The 25,423-nt window shown below is 39.6% G+C and overlaps 1 protein-coding gene across 2 annotated transcripts in view; it reads right to left on the bottom strand.

Moving 5' to 3' along the window:
- Positions 1-25,423, bottom strand: part of SH3KBP1 (SH3 domain containing kinase binding protein 1) — a 244,669-nt gene that overhangs the window by 129,762 nt on the left and 89,484 nt on the right. The window contains exons 4-6 of one of the 2 annotated variants that reach the window (XM_050936578.1): positions 22,774-22,903; positions 16,948-17,022; positions 5,888-6,084 (exon numbers count right to left, since the gene is read on the bottom strand). In XM_050936578.1, the coding sequence (XP_050792535.1) occupies positions 5,888-6,084; positions 16,948-17,022; positions 22,774-22,903 (402 nt within the window). The remainder of the gene's footprint in view (positions 1-5,887; positions 6,085-16,947; positions 17,023-22,773; positions 22,904-25,423) is intronic. The other variant, XM_050936579.1, reaches the window with a different exon arrangement.

Here is a 25,423-nt window from a genome sequence, read left to right as displayed (position 1 = left end):
GCCTTTGAAAGCACTGAGTTTCAAATAGAGGATTTTACAAAGTTGTAACAGTTCATCCTTATCTGCAATGGTCAGGTAAACCATCCTAGGATCTTGTTAGGAAAAAAAATACTATTGTTTCTTTGATGTAGACAAAGTCTCAGGAACCAACTCTGCTTATGATCACGATATTAGTGATCAGGATTTATTTAAAGTAGGTTTTGCTGCTATTTTAGATGTTGTGTTGTATCACACTGTCAGCCAGTTATCTGGGAGCTCATCAGATAGAAAGTAAACTCATTCTACATTTTAGATATATACCAAGGAGCCCTGGTATTTATCAAAGCATATTAATTGTACTGGAGTTGAAACTGCTGGGGAATGGAGAGAAGCAGAGCAGCTGCTCCTTTCTAGAAATTCACTATCACATTAGTTCATGTCCCCACAGAAAATCTCTGAAACTCAGCAATATGGAAATCAGCTTCACTTTTGTCTAAATAAAGTATGGTGGTTTCTTGGAAGTGATCCATCCCCAAATGGTTCTACTTTTTTGTTTTCCAGGCCGAAATATTTTGAGATTTCATAGATTTTGTTTTTCAGGGTACACCACTAGAGCAGAAGTCCATGGCTCCCAACCAGGAATCAAAACCAGACTCTCCATAGTATTGCTACTGACATCACTAGCTGTTATATAGTCTTTTCACCAGTAGATCTCTATGCAGTTTTTAAGTAACTCAAGAAAGCAAAAGGAATCTAAAATCAACTGTGGTCATTATGTATATTATAACAGCATTTCCTTCATATGGACAATGCTTTCCTTCATTTTGTTATGTGATGTATGTGCAAGGCACGGTGGTATAGGCAATGTTAAAACATCCTATATTTATGTAGTCTATACTGCAATAACAGTTTTTAAAAATAACGATCTTCAGTGACAGAGCACTATTGTGTGGTAGACTCATTTTTTAAAAATGCCACTGATACACGGACGTGTTCTCTGTTAAAACCCAGGGCAAAGCCATTTCACTGACAGCTGGGTTATTCCCATTTATCAGAGAGTAGCTTGAACATTTTACAATCCAAAGAGTGAAATCGTGATATCACAGATATGTTTGGGGAAGGGGGAAGGAATATGGAAGACGAAAAGAGACACTTCTGATCGATGCATCACTCTTCAATAGCGATTCAGCAGAGACTCAGTGCCAGTCTAGGTTATCAAATCTGTTCCTCTCTGTTAAACTCAATTTTCCATTTCCTGCTCCATTCCCTTTGTACCTGTTTTCCTGTATGAGATTATGGTTTCAGAATCCTAGTAAAAGATATAGATCTAAACTGTCTTTCATCTGAGAGCTAGCTGTGTTTTACTTATCTCATGAAGACTTGGTGTCATTAATTAGCTTTTATTGCTGTAAATTGTTTATACTAAAAAAGGATAAATAATATTCTTGAGAATTTTGTGCGTTACACTTTACAATTTCAAAGTACTGTTCATAATTTCCAAATGATATTTCTGCAAAAAAAAATTAATCCTACATTGTTAACACTTCACCACTGAAGCACCAATGGATAATGTTCATCACTTAAAATGGAAGTTTTATATTCACAGAATTATCTCATGGTAGATTAGAGATGAGGAGGCAAGGAATGGTAAAGAAATGGACCAGAATGAGTGGTTTGGTGTCAGAAGAGCTACAGAGGTACAAAAGCAAGGGACCTCATGATGTGGGCGTTTCATGCATGGAGTGGCTACAGAATAATGTTTCTAGGCTACAAAATGCTATATGCTACTATTGTTCTCATGTCCCTTATTTTGAGCTTTAGTTCTAACTATTTTTAGTGTTCAACTCTGTAACTACTTTTAAGTCTAATTTCATACCTGGAAAAGTGCAGCGTGGAGAAGGGTGACAAAGGGGTAAAGAGCAACTTTTGTGAAGTGGATTCTCCCTTTCCTTCGGTCTTCACAAAAGAGATGAGTGGAGACACTCCCCATTTGAGATGATCAGAAATAATGGTGTTTAAGAAGAAACTTAGTAAATACAAAAGTTTTAAAGGAACTAAAAACCAAAGCAGCCTTCCTGCCAGCCAAAACGTATAAGTTCTTTAAAACAGCGATTCTCTATACATTGCTCTTTATGGTCCTACATGCAGCTCTCACTGCATAGGTGATGGATTAGTGATCCACTCAGTTTAGTTGGATCTCAAGAAGAGATGCACAAGAATGTCAGTCACAGGACCATCTACCTAATCTATTGTGCAGCACAGGGAGCACTGAGCAAACTCAGCAACTCCTATACCGCTGTTCAGTTACCCTCTATTACACAGAAGAATAAAGAAACAGGAACAACTGGTATTCTCTCCCTCCATAACAAGCAAAAATGGAGTTCCTCTTCCTCCCAACGGCCAGCATGAGCTCTTGAGGAAGAAGGGAGTGGAGATGGAAGAGGAGGGAGGAAGACAAGGTGGGTGAGGTAATCTTTTATTGATTATTTTGTGCCATTCTTAGACTCTATTTGATTGAGTGGCTCTCTAAGCTCAGTGGCTCTCAACCTTTCTAATCTTCTGTACTCCTTTCTGATTTGTCTTGCGTATGCCCAAGTTTCACCTCACTTAAAAACTATTTGCTTACAAAATCAGACAAAAAATATAAAAGTGTCACAGCACCCTATTATTGAAAAAATTGCTTAGTTTCCCATTATTACCATATAATTATAAAATAAATTAATTTATATATAAATTAATTTATATAAATATATATAATTTATAATTATATATATAATTATAAAATAAATTAATATATATATATATAAATTAATTTATATAAATATATATAATATATAATTTTATATATATATATATACACACACACATATATATAAATTAATTTATATATATATTACTTACATTTCAGTGTGTTGTATACAGAGCAGTATAAACCAGTCATTGTCTGTATGAAATTTTACTTCGTAGTGACTTCACTGGTGCTTTTTACGCAGCCTCTTGTAAAACCAGGCAACTATCTAGATGAGTTGATGTCTCCTCCTCCCCCGCCCCCCCAGAAGGCCTCCTGAGAACCACTGCTTTAGCTGTTAAATGTTGGGTGCGTATGGTAAGTGTTATGCAAGCATTTCCTACTTGCAGCCTGAGAAGTTACTAAATACAGGAAATAAAGTATTCTAACTGCAAATATGATGTAATCACATCCCATTAAAATATTTGTTAAGGAAAATGTGAATACAGAAGAAGGATGGTCTTGTAATTAAGACACCAGTCTAAGACTCTAAGGATTTTGGATTAAATTCCTGGCTATGTTGCAGACCTCTTGTCTGACCTTAGACAAATCACTTTTCGGTTCCCCATCTGCAAAATAGGGATAATAATACTTCCTGCCCAGTAAAATGTGGACTAAGACCTCCTCTTATTTCACAAAAGCCATTTAATATCTACCAGATGGACACCTCAAATTTGACCATATTAGATGAGTGACTAAAAGGTGAACAGGTCTATACCCTATTTTATACAGAGCCCATTTACCAAAAATGTCTGTATCTTTACAGAAAACTATCATATGTACGCTTGGCAGAATTAAATTTTTTAAATATAATTTTGAAGGATAATATCAAAATTTATTTTTAAGCTTATTATTTTTAAATTTTATCAGTGGTGGAACATTGGGGGATGGGGTGTCAGACAATTATTTAGTGACCGTAGACACAAATAAAAAAAGCTTTATAACCATTAAAACCGTCAATACCACATGTCAAAATATGCAAAGTAAACATCCTTAAATAAAAAGTTCTCAAGGAGCATTTTTTTTTTTTACTTTACCTATCTCTACATTTCAATTATCATTGATGGAAATACTTTTTTGTTGGTTTGTGTGTGCATGGAAATCAAAGTTTACCAATATTCACTGATAAAAATAGAATTCTCCCACGCCTGATCATATGGTATTTGCAGAGCACTGCAGTTTGTCAATTGCAAGCCATCTGAATCAGATGTGGATAATTGAATATTGAATATCTCTACAGTTCTGGTTAAGGTCTATGTGCATCATTCACAGGTGAACGCGTATATAGTAATTATAAACAGGGACGGCTCCAGGCACCAGCACGCCAAGTGCGTGCTTGGGGCGGCAAGCCATGGGGGGCGCTCTGCCGGTCGCCGTGAGGGCAGCAGGCAGGTTGCCTTCGGCGGCTTGCATGCAGAGGGTCTGCTGGTCCCGAGGCTTTGGCAGACCTCCTGTAGGCATGCCGCCGAATCTACGGGACCAGGGACCTCCCACAGGCAAGCCATCGCAGGCAAGCCACCGAAGGCAGCCTGCCTGCCGTGCTTGGGGCGGCAAAATACCTAGAGTCGCCCCTGATTATAAATAAACACTATTTAACATGCAAATACTGACTGTGCATCTAGCTCATCAGAATATCTGCACGCACTCAGAGTGGTAGCCATGTTAGTCTGTATCAGCAAAAACAACGAGGAGTCCTTGTGGCACCTTAGAGACTAACAAATTTATTTGGACATAAGCTTTTGTGAGCTAGAACCCACTTCATCGGTTCATGCGTTCAATGAAGTAGATTCTAGCCCACGAAAGCTTACGCCCAAATAAATTTGTTAGTCTCTAAGGTGCCACAAAGACTTCTCATTGTTTCTGCATGCACTGTATTTGTTTTTTTACCTATATGCCTGCTGGAAATGAACTACTGAAAATACACATTATCTAATGTAATAGGAAAAGTTTATGGCCCCAGACCCGGAGAGCACTTAACTACATGCTACACTTAACAGAAGCTTAAATCCTACTGACTACAAGTGTTTTTCTAAAGAAAGATTCTTTCTTGAATTGGGGCCTACATGAATCCAGTCCAAAGAAGCTATCACTATCAACTTAGGAAAAAAAACCAACCTTTAATTATCCCATTCTGGGGGTAGTAACAACCTCTTTCAACATTTTCAAGTAGCACATATAAATGTTTACATTGCAGAAGAACCTAATTTGAATTTTACCAAAGATAAGCAGAATTCCAAGCATGCATAAGTCTATCAAAACCAAGCCTCACTTATCAGATTATCCATACACATTAGATAAATATAATTGCTTATAAAGGTGAGGGAAAGGATTTTGTGCCCTTTTCACTATGGCACATACTTCATTATATACAGAAGGCAGGAAAAAAAGCTAAAAAGCTTCACTCCCTGCTACTTATTAGAAATATTAAGTCTTTTCTTCTTGTGTCTCTGGTTCTCCTTGGAGACTAGAGAACGAAGGGACCTCTCTGAGAGCTCAACTGAAAGGGTGAAGGTGTTTGAATCTTTAACAAAGAGTTTCTCCCCAAAGTGTTAATTGGGATCTTCTTTATATGTCACACAAACAAAAGATTAGCATAAAACAATTTGCGTCCTCTGCAGGTCACCTATAAAAAGTTTGCCCAATACATTTTTTTAAATGAATATCCGAAGCACGAAGTTACAAGTTAAATTCTGTAGGTACTTTTTGACATTTCCTTTTTGGCATCCTGATGGTACAGTGACTTTATGCTGCCATGTTACTTTACATAAGAACTGGGCATTGTTATTATTTGTGGTATCATATGGGTAACCACAGTTCTAGTACAGACTCTGAAGTCTTGTTCCCAGCACTGGTAGTTATTTAGAACAAAGACCCATGGGTGGAGGTGTGAGCACAGGAATAAAACCTTCACTGAAATAACCCATCTATTTAATTGCCTGGAAGAATGTTATTACCAACTTCATAGGAATCTATTTTCCTGCACTTGGCACAACAGAGGACAAAAGGAGTCAGTCAAAGTAAGGAACAGGAAAGAAACCATAAAGCTGTCAGTTCTACCTTATCATAAAGTTAAGTACTTTGGGGATGACAACCATGACAGAATTAAGTTACAAAATGTACCTTTTCTACTGGTGGGAAGTCATTTTCTACTTCTATTGACCTTGGTCGTAGCTTTATTGGTTTGTCTTTGAAGATATCTCCAAAACCAATCCCCTTGACCTTTTTGGGTTGGATTGCGGCTGCTCCATTGGCTCCTTCTGATTTTGTGCTGCTTGAGTCACCACCATCACTCTCAGAGCCTGTAGCATCTCTTAAACCTGCCAGAAAAGGGGGCAGGGGGAAAGAAACATTAGATATGGAGCTTGACAATATTTTAAAAACACAAAATGGTGGTCAAAGCAAATAGCAGCTTCCCCCACCCCCAAATCATAGGTAAAGTGGATGTCCTTTCTTTGTGCCAAGTACTCATTCTAGTTTTTTTTTATTTCATCATTTTCCCATACCTCTTAGAACTTCTCTCAAATCACAAAACACACACACACACACACACACACACACACACACAATCAAAACATTATCCCTAAAGAAGACCACTGTTATACATCAAAATATCCTTCTTCCCTAGACACAGATCACTCAAAAGAGAGTCCAAGAAATTAGAATTAATTTCAGTTCTAGTTCAGCTATTATACTTATGGCACTTAAAATTCAGGAGTCAGACCAGATATACTGTACTTTAAATCTGTATGACTCATGTCAAGCCAATTTTGCAATTAGTATCTAAAGATACATTACCTAAAGGGAAAATATAAAGCTAAAAGCTGTTTAAACAAATTTGCAATCAAATAAGTGGCATAATATTATCCCTGCTGAAGAATTACATCTCTCTGTAGATTAGACAGCCTTGTAAGAAAAGCACACATGCACATCCTCCTCTAGGAATATAATAAATCAAAATTGACATTCCAATTTGCTTTACTACTCTCAATGAACAGGAAAATCCAGGCTTACCTGAAAAATTTTCTTTATTCAAGTAATAAGGTCCACAGTTCTATTACAATAAGTATTTTAATTTCAGTCTGCTTGTAGTTGAAGGGCAGAACCAGAACTGTCAGTAGGGAAGTGTCAGCACATGCAGATGACACACTGCACTATCTATCCTTCCCCACACACAACCTCACCACTACCATCAAGACAGCCCAGTACTTGGATGAAAGTAGCTCTTGGATAAAGAGCTGTCTGAAGCTGAACCTGAGGAAGACAGCGATGATGCTGGTGCGCAGAGGAGAGTATTCTGAAGAGCTTGGAGCCTGAGCGCAATTTCCGTTGGTAGAAGATACACACCCACAATTGGTCAATTCAGTCCGTAGCTTAGGAGTACACTTGGATACCTCGCTAACACTGAGCTCACACATACTAGCATCCGCATGTAATGCTCTCCATCTTTGCTTTGCTAGGAAACTCCATCCCATCCTTGTGGATGAACACCTGACCTTTGTCACCTGTCAGATGGACTACGGCAATGTGATATACTTGGGCAGGAAGCCTTCAGCACTTAGGAAAATCCACTAGTGCAGAATGCTGCAGCGCATCTCCTCTGCAACACAAGCTACCATGAACATATCAAACCCGTCCTCCACTCTCTCCACTGGTTTCCCTTTGAATTTCTAATCAAGTTCAAGGTCACAGTCTTTACCTTCAAATCACTCCCTGGCCTGAGCTCAGGGTATCTAAAAGATCATCTATAAAGCTCTGGGGTGAAGAGTGATTGACAACTACACTCCTCTGGCACAAGAGAACTCTCAACAATAAGAGTAAAGCTCATCTATGTGGGAGACAGAACGTTCTCCAGAGATCTTCTGAGACTGTGGAGTGATCTCTCCCAGGAATTAAGGACCATCACAAACACCACCACTTTCCACTCCAAATGCAAGGCACACTTTTTTCACCTTGCCTTCTCTGACAAACACATAGCAACAGGTACACTGATATTAAAAAAAAATACCTTACCAAACCTAGACACTCCACTGCACACACTTTGGGGAGAGAATAAGAGAACAAACATGTGACAGCTGTGTAGTCACATTGCTAATTGTACTACTGGAGGACACTCAGATACTAGGGTGATGAGCGTGGTATAAAACCCAACAGAGAATAAACTAGAATGCCCTGCCTCTTGAAGTTCTCTGTAGTTGAGGAAACTTCCACAGCCAGAAGAACTCAAATCTACTTTCCTAAATTATAGATCATGTTAAATAAACTATGAGGAAAAACACAACAAAGTATTCTACTGCAGATCATGGTAAATTCTACCTAACGACAACAAACCCAAATCCTTGGATGTCGATTTCCATCTCTATTCTGAATGATGATTTGTCTTCAGGGCAGCTGGATATGTGGACCTTATTACTTAAAGAAAGCAAATTTTCAGGTAAGCATGGATACATTTTCCCATTTTTCTTAGTGCTAATTAAAATGGGTTTTCATAGTAGGGTGCCTCCGTGATAGGAAGCAGGATCATCTCTTAAATATAGACTTCCAAAACCAAGTAGATTATATATCTCCTCCATCTTCCCCTGGATATCAAGGCATGGAGAAGACTTCTTCCAAAATAAAGGGAATGGCATTAGCTGACACTGGATAACTAATATGATGAATGAATGGCAGACAACACATCTTATTACAGAAGATATGACTATTCTGCCCTGAGATTGCCAGTTCTCCTAAGGACTGGATGGTGACGCATAACTAAAGCAGGGCTATTTTTTGAGTTTACTTAAGGAATGAATGCTATGACAATTGTGAGGACTACTGGGCTGAAATTTAGGAACAATATTGAGTCTCATAGAAAGTCCCAAATTTCAAATTAAAAAACTCTCATCTGATTGGCAATAGTAGCCATTGGGAGGCCTGCTCTAATAGATAGGAAATATGGTGACACTTGCTGCAGAGGTTCCATTTGGGTAGTGAGGTAAGGAGCAGGATGAGGTTACAAGGTTATGCTCTACGACTTTGTGAGGCTGGAAGAAGGTTGATGCCTTAAGGAAACATTAAATGTTGGGATATATACAAAGTTTCCTTTTTTTTTTTTTAACATGCTGCTAACATTATACTACAGAGACCTGACCTGTTTGTGGGACACTCATATTCCCATATTAAGGTCCTCCAGGAGGAACTCAAGGTTATGTTTCACTGATTTAACATGATAGTTAAGCTTTGCACCATATTGCTGTGGAAAAGCTGACCAAACTGACTGATGATGTGTGAGATATTCTTAGGTTTAGAAACTAGGGGGGAGGGATAGCTCAGTGTTTGAGCACTGGCCTGCTAAACTCACAGGGTTGTGAGTTCAGTCCTTGAGGGGAGCCATTTAGGGATTTGGGGCAAAAATATGCCTGGGCATTGGTCCTGCTTTGAGCAGGGGGTTGGACTAGATGACCTCCTGAGGTCCCTTCCAACCCTGATATTCTAAGATGCTGGTTTATCCCCAGACATTGAAGGACCCACTGCCATACCTAGAGTCTCTTTCCAGGCACAGTTTTATGTTCCAAACATAGGCAAAACAAAAGCAGTTCATTGGTGCACCCTGGATTATAGCACTTAGGGGGCTTCCCCTTTGCCTTTCAATCTTTCCTGCTTCAGGGCCTACTGCAGGATTCTTCCTTGCTCTTTTCACAGAGCACGGCCTCCCAGCTTTCTCCCTGGAAGTCATTCTCCCCTCTTCCCCCCGCCACCCCTGTTGGTTCCCATTGCCTTCCCTCTTGGCACTGTAGAAACCAAACCCAGGGAACTTCCTGTTGCTCCTCTTTCCTTACTGACAGCCTGGCTCTTCATAGCCCCAGATGCTGCTGCCCCCCATTAACTGATCAACCGGGAGCACCTGTTCTAGCACAGGTGAGCTGGACCTGCTTCATTTAAAGGGGCCAGCCACCCTGTCATAGAGCCACTCTGATAATCCAACTTCTGCCATGGAAATCTTGGTGTTCATCTCCCCTTTGGCGGGGAGTGCACCTAGAGACAGGAAACTTTGTTCTGCCAAGAACAAGCAAATTTCTCTCTGGGTAGGGCTCAATGTGTTCTTGCTAGTCATTATGAAAACCTGATTGGGCACACTGACTGTCGTCACTAGAACAGGTCCATTATTCATGGAAAAAGCCATACTCTGAGACCTCAATTACTTATAGTGTTCCAGCTGCTGGATGCTGTACCTTCTTTTTCTGGTACCCATTCCCTGAACTGAATTAGGAAGGTCCCTTAAAAATAATAAAATTAATCTGATTCTCTACATTCACTAGCTGTGAGAGCAGATAACATAGAATTGGAGCTAGATCTTTGCAAATGGATAAGACAGAGTAAGATGCAGTGGCAGTACCCAGAATTACTGGATACAGGTATCATACTAACTCATTGAACATGCCTGTGTATGACATCAGAATTCCCAATAGGCTCAGATAAAAATTGAATTTTTGTTTCTGTGACACCACTTGTTTTCCATTACAGGCAATCTTCTGTAACACTTTTCTGAGATGAGACCCTGTATCTGATAGCATTCCTCCTCATCCCAGGTCTGTTATTAACTTTCCAAGCACAATGTGTTTGTCCCAAAAACAAGATTCTCCAGGAACTGTGTCACTCAGCTTTTCTCTGCACAGAATCCAGATCAGAAAAATTGTCTGGGAAGAGATAAGTGAATTTCCTTCTTCCCTAAAGCCAATATTATTTCTACCATAACGCTGGAGACACACTCTGGGAGCACATATAACATCAAATGGTAGTGACTGAAATTGGGAAAAAATAAAGGGCTGCCATTCATCTGCAAATCATAAGAATTGTCTAAGGATGGTTAAATGGGAATGCTTATTAAGAGCTTCCTAGGGTATTCCAGTGACCATATTTGATCAAAGCTACAGGTAACTCTGTTGCTTCAAAATTGAGAGAACCTGGTACTATTCAGGGGTCTATCTCCAGAAAGAGCTGATTGGGAGACCTTCAGATAGCTCTGGGACAATGGAGGGCAACTACAGACCCTACTCTTGTTCTAGCTGCCTGACAAAAAAGTATTCTTTCCTGTTGTGCTTCATGTTGCCATACGATTTGTACTCCCTTCTATAATGTGTGTCCGGAGTCAGGATTGTCCGTTGAATTTTCTGATTACTAATGTGGCCACAGGTAAAAATCTCCCCCAGTTAGAAACACAGAGTCCCTGATCACCAGGGAAAATAAATACTGTATTGTCAATACGGGAGGAGTGGGAGATACAGGCCTTTCTTTTTGCTTCTGATTTTTCTTTGCCTGGCTCTGTCCCTGAAGCCCATAGGTACACCAGCTGCTGCCAAGTCTCAGAAGGGGAAGCAGAACTAAGGGGCAATCTCCCCCAAAATCAAATGCAGCCTTGGGACACAGCTGGGAATTAGATAAACACATTATGGAATGGAACTGTTAGTCTAAAAATTGGAAATAAAGTTTGGCATTTTCCTCAGAAAAGCTCTGCTGCAGGGAGGGCTGGCTAAAAAATTGAAGAGAGTGCCAGGAGGCAGGGCATTCCCCTTCTGACAGCGACTAATAGCTCTGGTTCTGTCCACTATTAACATTAACCTGTTGAAGCTGAGAGAAGAACAGCAGCAAGAAGTTAAATTTCCCAAACCTTTTTCTACTATCTATGAGAAAGTAGGGGACTGCAGACATACATAAAATGGTATAAACATGTTCACAGCCCTAGTATTGTCTGCTATTTATTTCATTTACACTATAATAGTGTAAATAAAACTCATGCAGATAAGAGTTTAACAACACTATCTCTAGAGGCAGCTCAGATCTAATTCTTTTTCAGAAAACCACAGCTGTGTCAAGGCATTTCAAGACTTGACCTATTACACTCTTGCTATTTGTCTGAAGTCTCCCTAGAGCAAACTCTCCAAATTGTGCCAAACTATAGTGGATTTGAGATTAGCACAAATGGGGCTTAGAAGGACCCCCAGATTTAATTCACTAACAAACAATATTCCCAGAGTTGTGCTGGCATCAGTCCAGGATTCTGGAACACAAAGATCTATTCAGACTTGATAATGGGTTGTGTAAGCTCAAAATGTTAATTTTATCACAGCTGTTTACTTTTGTTTTAACTCTATTCAAAACACAGGAAAAATAATTGTTTCTAAATGTAAATAAGTGAAAAGGCCAAAAAGAAAAAGTATTTTCAAGCTTCAAAGAAAATTCTCTTTTAATGTATTGTTTGGCAATTTCATTTTTATTCTTTGTTCTGTATTGCTACTCTTTATTTCATGGTATTGTCAAAATCCCCAAATGTAAGTGTGGCAGAATGTTTCTGCCCTGCTTCCCCGATGCCCTCTAAGCTTTACCAGACCGAGTGGTATAAAGGTCAGATGTTCAGAGGCAAACACCTCAGACAGCTAAGAGTTTTTCCTAATTTGGTCTGGCATCCAGAGAAAAATGCTGTCAGATGTGTTTAATGGGATAAAGGGGAGAACTGTGTAAATGGAGCTTCTTTCTCACCCTCATTGATTTTTAAGGAAGAGAGAGGAGAAGTATACTCTTCCCCTCTAGCAGAGATTGGTAGCATGGGATTGTGGAACTCTTGGCTGGTGAATTTTCATGGGATGGGTGATTCCAGGGTGACAGCCAGATGATTATCTTGTCAAGAAGTGAAGCAGGAAGGGTCCTTCCTTCTGACTGGCAAGCACGAGAGAGCAGGCACGCAGCGTGTACACACACACATACAGCCCACCATGATTTTTTTATTTTTATTATTACTTTATTTTTTGTGCACCCAGCACTCAGCTCTGGCCTTTTTTTCTGTGAATATCCTGTGTTTCCCTGATGATAGGTTCACGCTACCTCTGAGTAGAATTAAAAAAACAGGAAAAGCAGTTTATGTGAAACTGATTTAAAATATTGGTTCAGAACAATGGTATGATTATAAATGTACATTGTGAAAAACACATGCTTTATAACCAGAGCAAAATAGTAATTAAAAATGCTTCTGCTGAAGTATACAGTACATACAAATTGCAAACATAGTCTATCCTCTGCATTACTCATTCATTTATTTATTATCATCAGATATATTCCTTCAGGAGATGTAATTTTGTAATCCAAACATTGTCATTTCCTTTCGGCATGTTCATTTTCCTTAGCACAATGATTCTTGCTATGTGACAAGCAGCCCTGAATTCTTTATGCCTTAGCAAGAAATCATGCAGGGTAAAGGGGAGTAGTTTCCCGCACCACAGAGCAGCATGCATTAGACGTGCAGTGTGAGCACAACTCTGAATTCTCTTTAGCATGAATTTCAAGCCATCAATATTGAAGCTGGTGGCTTTTTTCCATTTCCCATAAACGGTCACAGAGTATTCTCACAATTTCATTTTAGACTGGTTTTACTGTGGTTCTGTCTGCTGCCTTCTTGATTTCTGAATTATATTCATCCCTCTTGTTCTGAGTGGGTACAGAAACACATTGCTTACACTACATGAAGGGACCTGTAACAACCACAATCAAACAGTATTTCTTCCTGACAGATATAAAAAATGGTCTATTATGAGCCTGATAAAACATTTTCTGCGGGTGGGTTCTTGAACGTTTGGAAGGATTTTTTATGCATTTCTCCCTCTCCACCACTGTTTTTTTTCCCTCTCTCCATCTGCACATTTGTTTTCCAGGCAACATTTCTCAGTATGCTAATTCTTATTCAGGAAAATTGTGCCTCATGAAATTTTAGCACTGTTGTTTCCTCAAATGTTACTTTACATTGTAGCATCTGTGTATTAGTTATATTTTCTTTTTAGTAAGCAAATACTGTAATCAACTTAAGAGACATTAGAGAGAATTGGAAAAGGTTAAATCTCTCCTTAAATTTGCTGAAATTCATGATTTTTTAAAAATTGTGTGCATTAACTTTGCTCATATGATGAGATATTTCAACAGTATTCATATTACAAATAGGTAATGAATCATGTATTGCTTTCTTTGAACTCTGACCAGCAACAGTTACTCAAGGACTAGAAAATATTTTTTAAAGGAAAAAAAAATTTGTAAACTGGTGGAAGAGTAGAAAGCACAAAAGAAAAATTACTCACTAGTAATTCTGTTTGTAGCATTCCTATCTTCTTCTGTCACACTAAACAGCTATTACTGACAGCATTATGGCTCCACCTATCAAGGGAAAATATTTGTCCATTGGCATTAAATACATGCCAATTAGCCCACTTCCTTCAGTTACGCTGCTTCCAGAGGAAAAGAAAGGAAAAGAGAGAGAGGGAGAAATTAAGATGGTAAAAATAAAACAATTCCAAGTAGTATTCTCTGAGGAGGCACAGGAGGAACATAGGATGGGAGAAGAGAGGACGGCGATATACTGGTGAGTAATTTTCCTTTGTCATATATTCCCCTTCAACCATCCTACCCAGCAGCAGCAATTTCCACAGCAAGCTAGAGTTGGGCTTACTGTATAGTGGAGCTGGCCATACCTAATGGCCAAAAAGTGACGTCAGCTGATGAGGAGAGGTCCAAGGATAATGCTGAACATAAATGTAAGGGGATGATCTTACAAATTTCAGAGGCAGTGTCTCAGTCCTTGGTGCTCAAAAAGTGCTGCTGCACCCTAAATGAATGGCATTTAACAATTTTAGGACATGGTAATTTAGCCTGGTCATAGGCTAACAGAAAACAATTTTTAATCCAGTATATTAATGTCCCCCTTTTATTACGACTTTCAAAACAAAATGAGCAACTCCTGATTTTCATAAAACCTTGAATACAATGGAGAGGTAAAAACTTCTGAGCTTGCTTGAAGGCCTGGGAGTGAAGTTTCCTCTGCTGTGAAAGTGGGCAATCAAGACACGCTTTAGGAAAAATAGTGAGTTCCTTAATATATACGTGCAAATTTGCTTTTGAAATTAACTCATGGAGAAGTCAAAGAACTGTCCTATTTTCAAGTAAAATTTCAGGAACAGGAGAAAAATAATAATAAAACTCAAATCCTTCATTCTGCGGGCTATCATGACTACAATTAAATAGGCTTTCTTAAATGAAAATATCTATGGAAAAGCCATGTCCAGAGGGTTTGAAAATGGAGGAATAAGCACCTGAAGAATCAAAAGAACACTTTGTCTAAAACCAAAAGCCACTGGGTAGGATATGAGAGGAGGCAGGTTTAGCAAAGCCTCAGTACATCTGCTCTGGAAGAGAGAAAGTAAAAGTCAGTACACACCTCTACCTCAATATAACGTGACCCGATAGAACACGAATTCGGATATAGCACGGTAAAGCAGTGCTCCGGAGAGGTGGGGCTGCACACTCTCATGGATCAAAGCAAGTTCGATATAATGCGGTTTCACCTAAACGCAGTAAGATCTTTTGGCTCCCGAGGACAGCGTTATATCGAGGTAGAGGTGTATAGAGAATGAGTCTTGTCTGCAAGATGAGCTGCTTAGAGAAATAGGAGGAAGAGTGATGAAATACCCATTTTGGGCACCGAATCACAGGAGGACATCTCTGAAAGCACTTGCGAGACCAGATTCTTGCCTTGTCTCAAACTTGCCCAAAGAGGCTTATCTGTAGGAACCTCTTCTCAGCTTTCTAGCTTCAAATCCACACATGGACAGCCACAGAGGCCATGGATGTGCCTGTAAGTCTAGCATTGTTAAAAGCAGCATCACAGAGCTAGGAAGTTGCATGGGAAGAATCTGAAAGAATACAGAAGGCCTCACAACTAAGTACCAGAGAAGGGGCCGCCAAGGAAGAAGGCAGAGGAACCACAAACCAAGTGGATTGCTCCACCTGGGCTGAGAGCATTTTTGAAACATGAATGAGAAAGAGGAGCCACAAAAAGAAATGAATGCCTCCAAAGGACAGCCCATGAAGCCACTGCTGAGGGGAGAGCACTCTCTTTTGGGAGCTGAGCACCAGCAGCTGCACTGATCCAGGAAGAAAGGGGAATGGTTAAAGCTCCAGTCACTAAAAAAACAAACTGTGGTGGATGAGAGGCAGCAGAGCAGGGAACTACTGCTCCAACAGACTCAGAGTGTAAGATGGAGTGTTGACTGACAGAGGCTAAAGTCTCTGGGAGGTAGGAGAGCAGCAACCCACAGCTATGTGGATGGGCAAAGTAAGACCAGGGAGCATTGTCCTGAGCAGACAGCTGCATTGGAGGGAAGCACATGTCAAGATAAACATGAGACCTCTGCATAGGGCAGAACTACTGACCACTTGTTTCCCTAGAGTCAGAGAGTGACAGTGGACAAGCGGAGGGGGTTGTCGTGGTGATACTTGATCTCTGGCTGCTAGAGTTCTGCATGAGAGAGCAGTTTGTGAAGAGCAGAGGATTTCTGTCTTCTTTTCCTCCTCTCTTCTCTGCCCATCTTTGTCTCTGACTTTCGTCGTCATATTTTCTGCCTTATTCTGAGAGCTAGAGTTGCAGTGGGAGGAGAAAAAGAAAGGAGGAAGATTAGGAAGGCATGTGGAATGAAACTTGCACACCATGCTTCGTGGATAGAGGAGCAAAAAGCCTAAACATTAAATGAGCAGACTGGTGCTTAGAAACTGGCCTAGACTGACAGATATTTTACCTTCTTCCTTAATGGTACAGTATATAGATCCATAATGCTGCCAGTAATTGCTATCATGGACAGGAAGATGGGTGCACAATCAAATATAATTTATTTCATTTTTAAAGAATGCAGGGTTTTCTTTTTAAAATTCCTTTACACTTTTTTCTTTAAAGAAAAATATATTTTATATGTTCAACTATCATTGCATGCAAGTTTCTTATAAGTAATAGCAACAACACACTTCAGAGAGTGTGGTTACACTCCAGAAACCTACAAGTCTCACGCGGCTGAAATCATCAGACCAAAGGCTTTGCATCCCACTCCACACTATGGCCTAAAACCAACACAACTGACAGCTTGTTGCGTGCTCACATACACTGTATAGATATATACACACATACATGCACAGAGAGAATGAGAATACTTTCTCATTACACTACGATTATGGCATTTGTCAGCAGCAAATAAGAGTTAGCTCACAGACACATCTACAGGTAGTGCAGCCATAAGTGAGTAATGGTGACACACTTTACAAGTGTAGATGAATCAAACATATATTGAGGAGTAAGACTTCATCTTTAATATTGCCTCTTGAATTTTAAATACACTCACTGTTATAGCGTCTGTAGCTGTCAATCTTTGCTTGTGCCACTCTGTACAGAACTGTCCCATGAAAGGCAGACTTTCCTGACAGCAAACGAAAGAAAAGAAGGAAAGAGGAAACAGAAGAGGGGAAGGAGAGATCGAATGATGGTAAAAAGAAGGTAGAGGAAGAGTTTTTAATCTGTACTTTCAATTACTAACATTTTAAGAGTTCTATTAGCAAAATGAGACCATTAGCTGCACTGACTGTACATGAAATTAAAAATTTTCTCACTGCTGTACGTTAGATAGGGAAATCTCTCTTGATTTTGCTAAAGCCACCTTGGTTGAATTATATAATGTATTGTTTCCCATAATCTCTAATGGCCAAATGAGAGAAAATTTGGCCCATAAAGTTTTATTTTACATGTGTAACTGAACAGAAAAAATGTGTCTCCTCTTTTTTTTTCCTCTACCTGAGATTTAAAGACAGCCTGGAAAGACTTTTCAAACATTTTTTCTTGTTTGTTTTTTGCCCTAAGCCCTGTCTATATTAGGGAAATTCTATCAATATCTTTCTTACTTATGCCAGTCCATGCCCCTGATATAAACAGACTTCACTGGCAAGTCACTGAAATACCATTAGATATATCAAAAACAACATGTTTTGCTGAGGGACTTATTGAAGGTTTCAGATATTGATTATGAACTTTACCAGTTCTTAACTGAAGGGATGACATGTTGACCCTTAAAGACACTTTTTTAACCTAGTGGTTTATTCAGCTAAATAGATATTAACAAAAAAACAAACAAACCTACAGAACTTTAAACAGTCTGAACAAAGACTGCTTCCCATTTCAGTTGGTTAAGGCTATGCCTTTACTGCCCCAAAAAAAAGTAACAACAAAAAAGTAGGGTTTTGTTTGTTTGTTTGTGGTTTTGGTTTTATGTTTACAGTGAGACAGCTAACATGTTAGCTAATACAGATTTCATTGCATATCATTCTTTCATAGTCCTACCAGTTCTCCAGTAATCCAAAACATCTTCTAGGAAAAAACCAGTTAGAACTGTATATATACTGTAATAGACTGGCAGAAAAGAAGTACACCAATGAAAACATCCATCGCCATCTGTCTGCATAAGCAAGCAACAACAAAAAAGGCACAAGGCCTCTCCTCCCCTCCCCCATTTGCAGATCACCTTTAAGTGAAAGCTATTATAACATTCACTCCGCTGTTAAGAAAGCAGAGAATGAAACGTTTGGCTCCATGACAGTGAAGAGACAGCTGAAATTTAAAGAAGTTAAGACGTATTACATTGCCTAACTAAATCATTAGCCGCAGAGTCTAACATCAATCTTAGTACTGGTACTCAGGATTTCTTAGCAACCACGGCTATTATGTTTTTAAATATCCAATATATTAAATAAGACCTAGTCAAATCTTAACTTACACACACACACAAAAGAGATAGCAAGATATATCCAGTAGTCTTTAAATGCTGTGATATTGCCACAGGCATATTAAAATGACTGTGAAATCACCCCCTTAAGGTATGACTTTGATTCATTAGGTTATAATATTCAGTTTTATTACACATGACAATTTTCCTGATTTTTTGTTAAGCTGTAATGAGAAGCTGTGGTATTTCAGAATATCCTAAAACCAAATAAACAAATGTTAAGACATCTGAGAAATCTAGCATACACAACTTATGGATGTTATCTACTACCAACAGACAACACCACTTTGAAATCAATAGGAGTCCTGGAAAAATAAGGAGTTACTCAATGTGAGCACGGGCACGAAAATCAAGCCTTGATGAAGTCTGTAATGCATCTTTGAGGAGGAGGGATATTACAGCCATTTTACCGATGGGCCAAACATTTTTTAAATGATCCCTGATCTTGCAAGGCCCTTACTTTCCAAAATGTCAAGGTACTCAGAACTCATTGGAAATTACAGTTTCTCAGCCCCTCTGAAAAACTGGGTGCAAGTGAGTTCCAAATAGAGTATCCAAGAACAGAAGCCATTTTTTAAAAATTTGGTTTAAGTAACTTTTTCAAGGTCACTCAGTTGCAGCTGTGGTGAGAAAAGGACTCTGGATTCCTCAATCCAAGTCACTTCTCTAAACTACTACAAAACATTTGCTTGTCCTAAAAAAGGGACACCTCATAAATAAAAAGAAATGCCCCCAAATTCTAATAATTTATATTTTATTTTCTTACATAGAGGGGAGGTGGTGGTATTTCATCAGAACCTCTCTTGGAGCACCAAGGACATATCTTATTCCCTCTGCACTTTCTCCATTCTGAGAGCCTTGAGCACAGCCCCTGTCTGTCTGACCTATGGCACTGGACAATGTTCTCTCCAGAGATAGTAAATAAGACTTATTAAAAACCAAATAATGATAATATTTTGCATTTCTACAGTCCATTTCACCTGAGGATCCCAAACTGCTTTACAAACCTTGATTAACCAAACTGCATAAAAGACCTATAAAAGTGGATGAGTATTATTATACCCATTTTTCAGGTGGGGAAGCAGAGTTAAGTCACTGCCCAGATTACATTATAATTCCCCAATTCTGCAACTGGATCTTCATGGGCGGATCTGAGTCTGTGCAGATCCCCACTGACCTCCAAGGCCACACAGACTTGATTGCATGATTGGGATACAAAACTGTCATCCAGAGTAAACATCTAAGCTCTGACTCGGAGTCCTGTGTTACAATCGCTAGATATTGTCCATCTCAAATCAGTGCTACTCCTAGGCCATGTCTGCACTGCACCACGTGGACTACTGGTCTGAATGGCAGAGCACACCACAGTGTTGCGATATAACAGTGCTGTGTGGATGCTGCTGGAATGAACTATAAACTACCTAGTTAGCATTAACACAGTCCTTTTCAAATACAATTGCATTCATGCAAACAAGACACATTTTAGTTCGTGCCAGTAGTGTCCACACAGGGCAGTTAAATGGCAACATTTTGGTGCACTTTGCAATTCACACCTGTAGTCCACTCTATGGTGCAGTGTAGTCAAGCAGCTACAAAGCCGACAGATGTTGTAGTCCAACATGATCCTACCATCCCTCAAGAAACTGCAGCATGAACATCCCTTGTCTTCCTTCAAGCAAGGAGCTGAGTTGGAGGCCTGAAATTAGATCCCTAAAAAGTCAAGTCACATACTGTCTCCTAATATATTTATATTTGCTTGATCTATAATTCTTCCTTCTGAAAAAATATGAAATATGGATATTTTAAGTGGCATTTTCCCACTAATGTAAAGATTTTTAATATTCATATTGAGGTATCTGATAAAACCTTATAAATGGCCATGCATTTATGAGGTAACAGCTGTAACCATTACAAGAGACAGTCCGGAAAGAATTCAGGTCACTCCTTAGCTCCCTTGGAGGAATGTGTATGCATGACTTCCATGTGGTCCAAATCCTGGACTCATTAAAATGGAGAACAAAACTCCCAGTGACTTCAATGGTACAGGATCTAGCCCCTAAAGGGATAAAGTTAACTTGGAAATTGTCAATTTCTAAAAAAATAATTAGAGGGACTACAGCTGCACCCTGTATTCCCTTTGCCTCTATTTGTGGCTTCATAATATTTTTCTATTTTAAAACTATTTTGCTGCTGTCTGAAACACACACAAACAACAGTGAAACTGGCTAGCTACTAAGCATAATCAAATATTCAATTTACACAAAATGAAAAAAACAACATTCTCTCACTCTCTTTCAGATAAAGTAATCTTAGGTATTACTTAGGAGACAAGGTACAAGTGATTTCAGACAGATGTAATTTTTATGTTGATGATGTCCCTTTAACATGAATTTTATAATTGGTAGGATTTTATCAAGTGAAGAGGACCAAGGGAACAGTCTGATTACTTAACTAAATTGGCTACCTCTGTCATTATGGACAGAACTGAAAGGATATAAATATTTTACACTTACTTTCCTTTGTCAAATCTGTTTAAAGCCATTTCTGGGTCACTTACCATAACAAGTGAGCACTTGAGGCTTAAAATGAAACATTAGCAAAGAAAGGGAATATTTTTCTTCTCCTGTAAATCTACCTACCTATAAACATTTTTATAAAGTACCCATCAGTGTACAATCTAGGAGATAAAATACAGATTCCAAATTGAAGTGTCTATGAATTAACTTGTGAAATGTTATCAACAAATTGGGATTAATTCTATCAAACTTCATTGCATTTATACTGAAAACATTATTATTGCAAGTAATAATTTCAAAGTGTAGCCTGCCTACATACTGGAACATGCAACTACAATATTACTCCTGGACATGAATGCCCCCCCTGCACCTCTCTTCGAATTGCTGAATATTTTTAAAGCAGTTTAATTTGAGACTGAAGCAGCATTTTCTATGAAGATCATACCAACCCCAAACATATAGATTAGGTCACTAATACCTGTCCTTATAAGAAATTAGAAAAACCCTCTTCCAAACACTACACTAGGGTTTTGTTTTTTTAAACAACCTTATTTCTGTGGTATAGAATAAAGACAACAAATCTTTTCTACGGCAAAAAACCAAACAAATGTTGCATCAAGACATTTTCAATTAAAAAATTCAGGACTACACCTCTACCCCAATATAACGCTGTCCTCAGGAGCCAAAAAAATCTTACCGCGTTACAGGTGAAACCGCATTATATCAAATTTGCTTTGATCCACTGGAGTGCGCAGCCTCGCCCCCCGAGTGCACTGCTTTACCGCGTTATGTCCGAATTCAAGTTATATCAGGTCGCATTATATCAGGGTAGAGGTGTACTGGATTTTCACCTCTCATCCATAAATGCATTATAAAAAGATTTTGTTCAAGTTTGGCAAGTTTAAGAGTTTGGCATAGTCCCACAAAAGTATCACACAAGTTGTGCCTAACTCCTGTAAAGGTCTCAAAAGAACACCGCATGACCAAGTATTAAAAATGCTGCAAACAACAAAATGCCTGGTGGGGAGCAACTTATCAGGTAAATGCGCACTTATGCTAAAATATGCAAATAATGTTGGAATATTTTTAAAATACAGGATCTAGTGATCACAGAATTTGGAGATAGTACCAAGAATATTTACTTGAAGAAACTGAAACGCAGCAAGACAGAGGAGTAACCATTTCATACAGGAGCAGATTTATGACTCAGGATATTCTTCTCTTTGCATCAAGGAAAAAGTTACAAATTGGGAGAATCCACTACCAAGCTGACACTACTGCAAACTTAGTTACCAAACATGCTTTTCACCTGCAGCAGTATTGAAAATCCAGGTGAGCGGATGGTGCAGTGGGAGAACCAAATCTGAGTCCTAGTTCTGGCCCTTTGCTCCTTTGGTTAGCAGGGATTGGGAATGATGGATGTGGAAGTAGCATGCTCAGCACCTGGAGGGAGAAAGTGCTGCATGTCCCACACCAATAATTATGAATCCTTAAATAGCCAGGAGGACTCATAAGGCCTGGCACTCCTAGCCCCCCGCTAAAATAAATAAGTAAAAACATTGTATAGGTGTTTTGGTAATTTTGTTCAACTACTGCATGTAAGGACAAAATGGTAGTGTATTTTCATTATGAAATAGAAGCTCATAAGTTATAAAATGGCATCATTTCACAGTTGTAGTTGTATTGGTCTTTAATGCAAAGTTCTATAATTAAGGGGAAGGTGCTAATACCCTTATAGCATCAGCCAATCAACCTTTTCCTGGCACCAGCTTTAGAACAAGGCATTCTGAAACTCTTTCAAGCAATACCCCAGCATACCAGTAAGTCAATAAACAAGAAGAGGAAAAACAGATTGAACTGATAACACTTTGTTCCTTACTTGGCTTTATTAGTTGTTCCTCCTGTGCGATTTCCACATCATCAGAATCAACAGAAAGTTCCTTTATGAAGTTGGAAGGAAACATGCCAGTCTTTCCATGGAGAATTCCTTCCCACCAGCCCTCCTCCACCTGGACCAACACAGAAACAGAATAAAAAGGGGTCTTAATATATACAACACTTTTTTTATTTAAATGTTTTAAAATACAAATTGTATGAAGAACAAATATGAAAAGAACACTGATTTTGAGCTGGTTGTACACATTTTTACAAGTATGGGATGCACTTTGCATGTGGTATCCATCTTTTTATACGCATGAGATGTATGTACATTATCTGTGCGTGTCTGCAGATTTTTTATTTGTTCAATCGTGTGGGTGGACAAGCCATTAAATAATATGACTGAGCAACATGTCACAATTACAGCGCGGCAAGTACACGTCACATTTGTAAGAATTAGTTCAATCACCAAGCAGCAAAGAATCCTGTGGCACCTTATAGACTAACAGACGTTTTGGAGCATGAGCTTTCGTGGGTGAATACCCACTTCCTCAGATGCATGTAATGGAAATATCCAGGGGCAGGTATATATATGTGTGCTAGCAAGCAAGCTAGAGATAACGAGGTCAGTTCAATCAGGGAGGATGAGGCCCTGTTCTAGCAGTTGAGGTGTGAAAACCAAGAGAGGAGAAACTGGTTCTGTAATTGGCAAGCCATTCACAGTCTTTGTTCAATCCTGAGCTGATGGTGTCAAATTTGCAGATGAACTGAAGCTCAGCAGTTTCTCTTTGAAGTCTGGTCCTGAAGTTTTTTTTGCTGCAGGATGGCCACCTTAAGGTCTGCTATAGTGTGGCCAGGGAGGTTGAAGTGCTCTCCTACAGGTTTTTGTATATTGCCATTCCTAATGTCTGATTTGTGTCCATGATTTGTGCCGCATGGCCCCACAATATGCCAATATCTTCATGGCCGACCTGGAACAACGCTTCCTCAGCTCTCGTCCACTCACACCCCTTCTCTATCTACGCTACATCGATGACATCTTCATCATCTGGACCCATGGGAAGGAGACTCTGGAAAAATTCCACCATGATTTCAACAGCTTCCACCCCACCATCAACCTCAGCCTGGACCAATCTACACGGGAGGTCCACTTTCTTGACACCACGGTGCAAATAAGTGATGGTCACATTAACACCACCCTATATCGAAAACCCACCGACCGCTATGCCTACCTTCATGCCTCCAGCTTCCATCCCGGGCACATCACACGATCCATTGTCTACAGCCAAGCACTGAGATACAACCGCATCTGCTCTAACCCCTCAGACAGAGACCAACACCTACAAAATCTCCACCAAGCATTCTCAAAACTACAATACCCGCACGAGGAAATAAGGAAACAGATCAACAGAGCCAGACGTGTACCCAGAAGCCTCCTACTGCAAGACAAACCCAAGAGAGAAACCAACAGGACTCCACTGGCCATCACATACAGCCCCCAGCTAAAACCCCTCCAACGCATCATCAAGGATCTACAACCCATCCTGGATAATGATCCCACACTTTCACAGGCCTTGGGTGGCAGGCCAATCCTTGCCCACAGACAACCTGCCAACCTGAAACATATTCTCACCAGTAACTGCACACCACACCATAATAACTCTAGCTCAGGAACCAATCCATGCAACAAACCTCGATGCCAACTCTGCCCACATATCTACACCAGCGACACCATCACAGGACCTAACCAGATCAGCCACACCATCACTGGTTCATTCACCTGCACATCCACCAATGTAATATACGCCATCATATGCCAGCAATGCCCCTCTGCTATGTACATCGGCCAAACTGGACAGTCTCTACGAAAAAGGATAAATGGACACAAATCAGACATTAGGAATGGCAATATACAAAAACCTGTAGGAGAGCACTTCAACCTCCCTGGCCACACTATAGCAGACCTTAAGGTGGCCATCCTGCAGCAAAAAAACTTCAGGACCAGACTTCAAAGAGAAACTGCTGAGCTTCAGTTCATCTGCAAATTTGACACCATCAGCTCAGGATTGAACAAAGACTGTGAATGGCTTGCCAATTACAGAACCAGTTTCTCCTCTCTTGGTTTTCACACCTCAACTGCTAGAACAGGGCCTCATCCTCCCTGATTGAACTGACCTCGTTATCTCTAGCTTGCTTGCTAGCACACATATATATACCTGCCCCTGGATATTTCCATTACATGCATCTGAGGAAGTGGGTATTCACCCACGAAAGCTCATGCTCCAAAACGTCTGTTAGTCTATAAGGTGCCACAGGATTCTTTGCTGCTTTTACAGATCCAGACTAACACGGCTACCCTCTGATACTTCAATCACCAAGGAAATGCAGCCATTGAAATACGACAGCTCATTAACTGTGCGCAGTAACACCACACCCCTGTTCATAATAGGATGTGAAAAAACACTAACTGAGAAATTCCGTATCTTCACAAGCAACTTCTTTAGGTTTCCACTGCATGACATGACACCGCGTATTATGTAAAAGTTAAGGAAACTGCAAAGACGGAGAGAATATGAAGAACAGTACTAATGTCTGTCAGATTCCAAAAGAGTCAACAGGACCTACAGAAATAAATAATAATGGGAGTAAAA

This window comes from Gopherus flavomarginatus, chromosome 1, assembly GCF_025201925.1.
Source record: "Gopherus flavomarginatus isolate rGopFla2 chromosome 1, rGopFla2.mat.asm, whole genome shotgun sequence".
NCBI lineage: Eukaryota > Metazoa > Chordata > Testudines > Testudinidae > Gopherus > Gopherus flavomarginatus.
Note: the sequence above shows the minus strand (reverse complement) of the source record. Positions and strands in the feature narration are given on the sequence as shown.